The following is a 10,092-nucleotide window of genomic DNA, read 5'->3' on the forward strand; positions in this document are numbered from 1 at the left end:
TCCCTGCGTTGAGTGAAAAAGACCGAAGTACAGAAACAAAGGTCCTGGGATGAAGCTGCTGTGAGCTGGGGGCAGGGACAGCCACCCCAGGAGTTAGGTCTCAGCCCTGAGGAGAGGCTGCCGAGCACGGGGAGGGGGGCAGTTTCAGGCTTTGATGGCAGGCAGACCTGGGCTGTCGGCAGCCATGTCACCTTGGCCAAAACTCACTCTCTGGACCTCAGATTCCCCATGTAGTGGCAGAGACAGCTGGCTGCCCTCGTGTTCAGTTGCGGCTTCCTCCTTGGAAAGAGGAGGTTTATAGACCCAGTGACCACCAGGTTGACCCGCTCTTCCAGCCTCCCGTGCAGCTAGGCCACGTGGCACGTTCTGGCCAAAGGGAGGAAAGTAGAGGTGATCTGTGCGCCTGAGCCATGTCCTGAAGAGAAAGTGCTGGGCCCACCCCTTCTCCCTCTCACCACCCCTGCCCCCAGCTCATGGTTGAAGCCATCTCAGACCTTGCAGGGGAGGGTGATCCCCTAGAATATCCAAGCATCAAGAGAGAAGGCGCTTGGGCCACCGACAACCACATGGAGCAGAGCAGCCAGCAACTCAGGGGTTGATCAGTCAGTTCGGTCACTCAGTCGTGTCTGACTCTTTGCAACCAACCCCATGGATTGCAGCACACCAGGCCTCCCTGTCCATCACCAACTCCCAGAGTTTACTCAAACTCATGTCCATCGAGTTGGTGATGCCATCCAGCCATCTCATCCTCTGTCGTCCCCTTCTCCTCCTGCCTTCAATCTTTCCCAGCAACAGGGTCTTTTCCAATGAGTCACCTCTTCGCATCAGGTGGCCAAAGTATTGGAGTTTCAGCTTCAACATCAGTCCTTCCAATGAATATTCAGGACTGATTTCCTTTAGGATTGACAGGTTGGATCTCCTTGCAGTCCAAGGGACCTTCAAGAGTCTTCTCCAGCACCACAGTTCAAAAGAATCAATTCCTTGGTGCTCAGCTTTCTTTGTAGTCCAACTCTCACATCCATACATGACTACTGGAAAAACCGTAGCTTTGACTATGGTTTTGATGAATACAGGGTTTGATAAAGACAAACAAACTGTTACCAATAGGACTGCTTGCTGCCTGCAGCCAAAGCTCTTTCCTAAAGCCACTTGAGAATTGTTTAGGGAAGTTTCTCATGGGCCCTGTTCTTTTCTGGCTTCGTCCTCCACTACACTGCCTCCCTCCTTCTCCCAGGCGTGGCTTTGAAATCGAAGCTCATCAGAGAGATCCCTGGGCAGGTGCATTAGTTCCGTGACTCTTCCCCTGCTCCTCATCAGGACTGCCTGAGACTGACTTCTGGGATTCCTTTTCTGAGGCACAGGCATCCCCCCGAGCACTCTTCCTTTTAAAAGCTTCTGCTGAGGGGCTCACTCTGTTTCTTCTCCAAAACCGAGCTCCCTGAAGCCCGGGATGCTTTTCTGACTTTGCCTTACTTCCTCTTCACAATGTTGAGTCAGTAGCAAAATCTTTGAAACTGAAAATCTACACTTAAGGCAAATGCCTCTGTGTTTCACACACGGTAAGAATTCTGGAAGATGGTGGCTTCTTTATTTATCAGTGGCTCCATCATGTCAGCCAAGGCCTAGTCTCTGTAATCCTTGCAGCCTTTCCTTGTGCTTAGTACCTCATGGTGGCAAAATGGCTGCCATAGCTCCAGACTTTCCACTTGTTGAAGACGGGAAGAAACTGAAAAGGCAGTGCCAGCTTCTTTCCCAGAAACCTCCCTAAGACATCCGCTTAGCTCTCATCGGCCAGGACTGTCACATGGCTGGCAGGAGCTGAGGCAGAGGGCACTCGTCCATGGGTACTGAGTTAGTCCACCAGCCCTGTTCATCACTGAATGTCAATGAAGAACAATGAGGAAGTCCCCAAAGAACGTGATCCAAGATGAGAAATCAGGCTCCTCCATTGGTATCAGCTGACCCCACCATGGCAGATTCTCCTGCTCATTCCTTGGCCTTCCCTGGGTTAAGATAGTCATATGGGCAAGTCAAGAATGTATTTCCCTGCTGGGAAAAAAAATCAGGGGTTGTCCCAGGAGATGGTGACCTAGCTAGACCCTGACCCAAGAGGAAACCATCTATTTCCCCCACTTGTCAGGGTGGTCTCAAGTCTTCTCGCCCCAGAGCATCACTGATTCTCTGCTTTATCCTCATGGCTCCGCACCTGCTTCCTGGGTGGTCGTGAGTACGGGCGATGCTGTGACTCTCATAAACATAAACTTCTACACTCTTATCTTCTTGACAAGGGAAAGGCGCTCCAGCCAGACAGTGAGATCAGCCTGTGCAAAGGCCCTGGGGTAGGAGGGAGCATGGTGTGTCCCAGCACCAAGGGAAGGCCAGTATGGCTGGAGGACAGTGAATACGCCAAGACTAGCTCCAGGCGAGGGTATCAGCAGGGCCAGACCATGCAGTGCCTGTGGGCCCAGGGCAAAGATGCTAGACAAGCAAAGAAGCCCAAGTTCTACGCGGGGTTGTGGCCCTGTTGGCTCTCTGGCCGCTTACTGGCCAGGGGTTAGAGATGGGCCTGAGTAGACAGGAGGGATTAGAACACTGGTCCCAGTGAGAAATGAGGATGGGTTAGACCAGGATGACGGCAGAAGAGACACAGAGAAGTGTATGGGTCTGAGAAAGGAATCAGGAGGTGAAACGGCGGCAGATTGACTCTGGGGAAGGGAGGATGAGGCTGTGCTGGGAGTGACTCCGTAGGTTGTGGTTGGAGGGGGACCTCGGATCTGCCCTGGGGCGAGTGGACTGTCAGCTGCCTTTGGGGCCTGCAGGCAGTGGGCAGCTGGACTTGCAGGGCTCGGGGGAAGGTCTGTGCTGGACGTAGAAATGTGTCGGTCTTCTGGTGGCCCTTCTGGCCTCTGTCAGATGAGGTTGCGGGGGGCGGGTGTCTGCAGCCGGGAGTCAGGGTGGGGGCCTGTTCCCTCCCTGCAGAGATGGAGGGGAGGGGCTGCCAACAGCAGCACAGCTCAGGGACGCACAGTCTGGTGGCAGGGTGGGAAAGATGGTCCCCGTGGTGTCTCACTGGGCAGGGGAGGGGTCGGGGTGGCATCCATGCTACGGGGGAGGAAGAGGTGATACCCAGGGGTACCGGCTGGAGTTTGGGCCCTGAGCCAGGGACCCCGCCCGGATGAGCAGGAATCAAGGCTTCCTGATGCAACTGCTTCCCTTTAGAATAGAGCAGAGAAGAAGCTTGCACTCCCCTTAAGACCAACCTGTTTCCCTGCCTCCTTGGCGGTGACCCTGAGCCAGTGGTCGTCTGCGCCCTCCTTCCATTCCTCTTCCTCGAGGGGCTGGAATGGGGTTCAAGTCAGAAGAAGCACATGAGGCCCCAGCAGAGCCTGGCCAGAGGGGACACTCACTGAGTCCTGGCGGCATCTTCCATCCGCCCTCTGCCCTGGCTGCTCTCCCTGAGGGCTTCTCAGTAGCAGGGCCTCCGCCAGCCAAGCCATCTGCTTGGTTCAGCCCAGGGTGAACCTTTGGTGTCAGAGCCCGACAGAGGGCAGATGAGCAGTTAAGGCCCCGGGTGCCCCACCTGCAGCAGGCAAAGGGTGGAGGGACAACTTCCCTTGGCCAAATAAGGCCCCTTCCAGGCCTAAGAAGGCCCTCCAGGCCCAGGTGAGGCATGTGAAAGTCAACATCAAGTTCAGAAGGGGGTTACGCTTCTCCCATCCCCTTATGGAACAGGGCTGCATGCATGCATGTGGCGCGGGGCCCGCTGCTCCCCGGTTGTAGAGGGCAAACCCAGTTCTGCACTCAGACATCGCCCACCCCCAGGCTGTGCTCTGAGGGGCCCAGAGAGAAAGACTCCTCTGTGGAGAAGGCAATGGCACCCCACTCCAGTGCCATTTTCTTGCCTGGAAAATCCCATGGACAGAGGAGCCTGGTGGGCTGCCATCTCTGGGGTCGCACAGAGTCGGACACGACTGAAGCGACTTAGCAGCAGCAGCAGCAGCACACTCCTCTGTCCATGGGATTCGCCAGGCAAGAGTACTGGAGTGGGTTGCCATGCCCTCCTCCAGGGGATCTTCCCGACCCAGAGATCTAACCCACATCTCTTACATCTCCTGCGTTGACAGGTGAGTGCTTTATCCGTAGCATCTCATCTTATCCTCACACCAGTCCTAGGAAGTAGTTAGCCTACACAGGATACTTGCTTCCCCTAGTCCCACCTGGGAAGCAAGAGGTAGCAGTCACATCAAAGATCGCTGATCACAGACCCCTGTGTTACATCTGATAAGAATGAAAATGCTGGAAATACGGTGAGAATTACCAGGATGAGACACAGGCGTGAAGTGAGCAACCACTATTGGAAAAATGGCACCAGTAGCCTTGCTCAATGCAGGGTTGCCAGAAACCGCCAATTTCTAAAAACATACAATATCCGTGAAGCGCAATAAGACGAAACGTGCCTGTAAGTTCACCCAGTAAGCAAGTGGCCGGTGTTACCTGCGTAACCACTTCTCCCCAGGTTACTGGTGCTTCTTGTCTGGGTGGCCCCTCAAAGCACCGTAAGTCCAGGCTGTGTTGGGTAGAGGGAGTGGGGGGGTGGGGTATTGGTGGCAGGAGGCGGACTCAGGGGTGGGGGGAGGAGATGAGTGGCAGCCTCAAGGAATGATGGGAGGCTGGGAGCACCTCTCCCAGGCCTCTCCCAGTCTCCTTCCCTTCCCTCTGGAGCAGGCCTGCTTGCTGCTGCTCTTCTATATGTCGGGGTTCTGACGCTTTAAAAAGAGATAAACAGAGCAAGGGTTCCCCAGGTGGCGCTAGTGGTAAAGAACTCACTTGCCAATACAGGAGACAAAGGGTGATACAAAGAGCTGAGAAAAGAAGATAAGCGAAAGGCAAAGGAGAAAAGGAAAGATATACCCACCTGAATGCAGAGTTCCAAAGAATAGCAAAGTGAAAGTGAAGTTGCTCAGTCGTGTCCGACTCTTTGTGACCCCATGGACTGTAGCCCCGCAGGCTCCTCGGTCCATGGGATTTTTCCAGGCATGAATACTGGAGTGGGTCGCTATTTCCTTCTCCTAAAGGACAGGTAAAAAAGCCTTCCTCAGTGATCAATGCAAAGAAATAGAGGAAAACAATAGAATGGGAAAGACGAGAGATCTCTTCAAGAAAATTCGAGATACCAAGGGAATGTTTCATGCAAAGATGGGAACAATCAAGGACAGAAATGGTATGGGCCTAACAGAAGCAGAAGATATTAAGAAGAGGTGGCACGAACACACAGAAGAACTATATTAAAAAGTCTTCATGACCCAAATAATCACGATGGTGTGATCACTCACCTAGACCCAGACATCTTGGAATGTGAAGTCAAGTGGGCCTTAGGAAGCATCACTACAAACAAAGCTAGTGGCGTAATGGAATTCCAGTTGAGCTATTTCAAATCCTAAAAGATGATGCTATGAAAGTGTTGCACTCAATATGCCAGCAAATCTGGAAAACTCAGCAATAGCCACAGGACTGGAAAAGATCAGTTTTCATTCCAATCCCAAAGAAAGGCAATGCCAAAGAATGCTCAAACTATCACACAATTGCAAACATCTCACATGCTAGCAAAGTAATGCTCAAAATTCTCCAAGCCAGGCTTCAGCAATATGTGAACCATGAACTTCCAGATGTTCAAGCTGGATTTAGAAAAGGCAGAGGAACCAGAGATCAAATTGCCAACATCCGCTGGATCATGGAAAAGCAAGAGAGTTCCAGAAAAACATCTACTTCTACTTTATTGACTACACCAAAGCCTTTGACTGTGTGGATCACAACAAACTGTGGAAAATTCTTAAAGAGATGGGGATACCAGACTACCTGACCTGCCTCCTGAGAAATCTGTATGCAGGTCAGGAAGCAACAGTTAGAACTGGACATGGAACAACAGACTGGTTTCAAGTCAGGAAAGGAGTGCGTCAAGGCTGTATCTTGTCACCCTGCTTATTTAACTTATATGCAGAGTACATTATATGAAATGACGGGCTGGAGGAAGCACAATGAAGATTGCTGGGAGAAATATTAATCACCTCAGATATGCAAATGACACCACCCTTATGGCAGAAAATGAAGAAGAACTCAAAAGCCTCTTGATGAAAGTGAAAGAGGAGAGTGAAAAAGTTGGCTTAAAGCTCAACATTCAGAAAACTAAGGTCATGGCATCTGGTCCCATCATTTCATGGCAAATAGATGGGGAAACAATGGAAACAGTGAGAGACTTTATTTTGGGGGGGCTCCAAAACCTCTACAGATGGTGACTGCAGCCATGAAATTAAAAGACACTTACTCCTTGGAAGAAAAGTTATGAACAACCTAGACAGCATATTAAAAAACAGAGACTTTACTGTGCCAACAAAGGTCCGTCTGGTCAAAGCTATGGTTTTTCCAGTGGTCATGTATGGATGTGAGAGTTAGACTATAAAGAAAGCTGAGCACCAAAGAATTGATGCTTTTGAATGTGATGCTGGAGAAGACTCTTGAGAGTCCCTTAGACTTCAAGGAGATCCAACCAGGCCATCCTAAAGGAGATCAGTCCTGAATATTCATTGGAAGGACAGATGCTGAAGCTGAAACCCCAATACTTTGGCCACCTGATGTGAAGAACTGACTCATTTGAAAAGACCCTGATGCTGGAAGGGATTGAAGGTGGGAGGAGAAGGGGATGAAAGAGGATGAGATGGTTGAATGGCATCACCGATTTGATGGACATGAGCTTGAGTAAACTCTGGGAGTTGGCAATCAACAGGAAAGCCTGGCATGCTGCAGTCCATGGGGTCACAAAGAGTTGGACACAACTGAGTGATTGAACTGAACTCAAAGTGATACAGGTTCGATCCCTGGGTCAGGAAGATCCCTCGGAGGAGGGCATGGCAACCCACTCCAGTATTCTTGCCTGGAGAATCCCCATGGACAGATGAGCCTGGTAGAGTCGGACCTGACTGAATTGACTTAACACAAACACAGGCAAACAGAGCAAGGGGGTTGGCGATTTGAGTTCCACTCCAACACGGGTCTGCAGGCAGATCCAGGATGGCCCCAGGCCTGGCCAGCTGCATGGGGCTTCCCTGCCAGCTCTGAAGCCACCTCCAGCCACGCTGGGTTCCAGACCAGCTGGCCTGTGGGAGGGCGCCCTTAGGACTTCAACCACACAGCGCTTGGCTGGGCTCCCAGTCAGCTAAGGCCTTCTTTCCTTGTCGTCCTTACCAGGCCTGGGGTGTCTCAGCCTGACCATGGCACAGGCTTTAGAAATCACTTGGGGCATCTGCTCGCCACATAGGTTCCTAGGCTCCGCACCAGATCCCCCCGATCCAGAGTCCTGGGGGTGTGGCCTTGGTGTGTGTATTGTTAACTACTTCCCAGGTGATTCTGACATACCTTCAGCCCCAAGAACACTGTGGATCCAGCTCACCATGCTGGGGGGTCTGTTCATCTGGGTGCATCCCGTATGTTTGCGGGGTGCTCAGACAGGGGCCTGTGGGGGCCTTCCCTGCCCAGCCCCCACCAGCCTCCAGCAGGAGGGCCCATGCCATCCGCCTGGCCACTCTGCCCAGGTCAGGTCCTGCTGTCCGCCTGCCTGAGTACAGCCTCACGGTGTATCATTTCCGCTTCCAGCCAATGAGGCAGAGCTGGGTGACTGACAATGCGTGTGAGCCCCCAAGAATCACCTAAGAAGCACCCCCAAATATCAACAGGACCCAGACACAGCCACTGTCACCCAGGGACCAGGCGTGATTCCCTAACCCCCACCCTGGCGACTCCTTCCCTTGCAGGTCCTCTGGCTGGGCCCGAGGAACATGTGGATTCTCCTAAAAGAAAGAAAATTCTCTCTCTTTAAAAATACATTCCTTTCAAAGCAAATACCACGCATCAGTCTCTGGTCAGCCTGGTGCAGAGAGAGGGCGCGTGGGCACAAAGACGACCCAAGACGTGAGGCACTCAGGGTCAGATGGGGTGGCGTCACATGCTGGTATGCTGGCCCTCTCTTTCTGGCTCATCTCTCACTGGCTCCATCTCTGTCCCAGTCTGTATATCCTGAGGACTGCTTGAGAAAGCAGTAGTAGCACAGGGATTCAATCCATTTAGAAGGGGCACTGTGAGAGCTGAGCTGGTCCTGGACGGCTGCCTGGAGGTGGTGAGGTATGTGCTAGGTCTTGAAGAATGGGCTGGCTTTCCTTAGGGTGGAGGTTGCAAACCAAAATCCTGCTGCCGGGCTGGTAATGGGGAGGAGTAGAAAGGGTGGGTGTGGGATGATAGAAGATGGTGGGGACTGCGAATCCCCAGGGAGCACCTGTCCCCAGGGAGATCCACATAGAAATGATGGCCTACCTTACTGGATCTTCTGATCTTTTTGAGAGCAGACGGGAGTCTAGATAGTTACTGGAAATTTTCCAATATTCCCATCGAAAGAGAAAAAAAGGTCTGTGTCTGATTGAACAGCAGTCAAGCTGGCCATTTGCAGCCTTGCCTTAGGGGCTGGAGGGCCAGGTGGGTCTCTGGTGCGTTGCCTCCAAATTGCTGGGTTTATGGGCGTCCTCCCTCCCAGCCCCTTCCTGCTAAACTCTCCCACCAGCAGTGGGACAGGGCAGGCCGGCTGCTGCCTGAGCTCTGGGGCCACATGCCAGCGCCCGGGCTTCAAACCCAGTCGGGAGGCTGGCCCTGACCCCTGTCCCTCCTGGCTTTGGCCTCACCTCTGGTCCTTCTCCGCTCCCCCCCCCTCCAGGGCTGTTACACGGTTGCCTCACCTCTGGTCCTTCTCCCCGCCCCCCCCCAGGGCTGTTACATGGTGGCCTCACCTCTGGTCCTTCTCCGCTCCCCCCCCCCAGGGCTGTTACACGGTGGCCTCACCTCTGGTCCTTCTCCCCGCCCCCCCCCCCAGGGCTGTTACACGGTGACCTCACCTCTGGTCCTTCTCCCTGCCCCCCCCCCAGGGCTGTTACACGGTGGCCTCACCTCTGGTCCTTCTCTGCTCCGCCCCCCCCCCCAGGGCTGTTACACGGTGGCCTCACCTCTGGTCCTTCTCCGCTCCCCTCCCCCCCCAGGGCTGTTACACGGTGATCCTCAACGCCTTCGAGACTTACGTCTACCTGGCCGGAGCCCTGGCGATAGGCGTGCTGGCCATCGAGGTAAGTGAAGGCCCCCACTCCTGCAGTTCCCCAGAAGAAAGACACCCTCACAGGGTCTGGGGCAGACACTCCCCTACAGCCTGCACCCCCAGCCTACCTCCACCTCCAGATCCCTAGCTCAGGACCCAATGGGACCCCACTTCAGGAACTATGGGGTGATAAGCCCAGCCGTGCCTGTCTGCTCCCTGAGTTGTTATGGGGCTCTGGACACATCTGAGCAAGTCTCCGGGCAATGGGGATAGCCAGGCCCTGAGAGTCACTCGCCCCCAACCCAAGGTCCAGAGTGAACTCTGAAGGATCAGTGCAGCTGATCTGAGGGAGGGGCTACAGCCTTTGCTGCTGCTCCTGCTGCTGAGTCGCGTCAGGCGTGTCCGACCCTGCGTGACCCCATAGACAGCAGGCCAACAGGCTCCCCTGTCCCTGGGATTCTCCAGGCAAGAACACTGGAGTGGGTTGCCATTTCCTTCTCCAATGCATGAAAGTGAAAAGTGAAAGTGAAGTCGCTCAGTCGTGTCTGACCCTTAGCGACCCCATGGACTGTAGCCTACCAGGCTCCTCCGTCCATGGGATTCTCCAGGCAAGAGTACTGGAGTGGGTTGCCATTGCCTTCTCTGCAGCCTTTGCTTCTGGATCAGGCCTTTTCTCTGTGGGATGTTCAGGGCCCTGGGGCCTTGTTAACCTCATAAGTTGCAGATGGAGTCCCAGCAGTGAAGATCAGAAGGGCGCTGAGCCCCCTGAAAAGGAAGGCCTCTGCAGACGCTTAGAGCCGCCACTAGGTGGCGCTGTGGCCAAACGGTGGAGCTGCCCGCTTCCTTCTATTCACCCCTGTCTGGGATCTCAAATCCCCTGTACTGGAAAGTTGCACAGTTTTGCCCACGCCAGTTGATCTGAAGAAACGGGAGGCCAGTCTCTGGCCAGCGGGGAAATGAAACCA

General features: G+C 53.7%; 1 protein-coding gene across 14 annotated transcripts in view; it reads left to right on the plus strand.

Annotated features, from left to right (window-relative positions):
* Positions 1-10,092, plus strand: part of TSPAN18 (tetraspanin 18) — a 204,475-nt gene that overhangs the window by 189,503 nt on the left and 4,880 nt on the right. For all 14 annotated transcript variants that reach the window (XM_060399534.1, XM_042233391.2, XM_060399532.1 and 11 more), the window contains one exon: positions 9,075-9,158. In XM_060399534.1, the coding sequence (XP_060255517.1) occupies positions 9,075-9,158 (84 nt within the window). The remainder of the gene's footprint in view (positions 1-9,074; positions 9,159-10,092) is intronic.

The sequence above is a fragment of the Ovis aries genome, chromosome 15 (genome assembly GCF_016772045.2).
Source record: "Ovis aries strain OAR_USU_Benz2616 breed Rambouillet chromosome 15, ARS-UI_Ramb_v3.0, whole genome shotgun sequence".
In the NCBI taxonomy this organism is placed as follows: domain Eukaryota; kingdom Metazoa; phylum Chordata; class Mammalia; order Artiodactyla; family Bovidae; genus Ovis; species Ovis aries.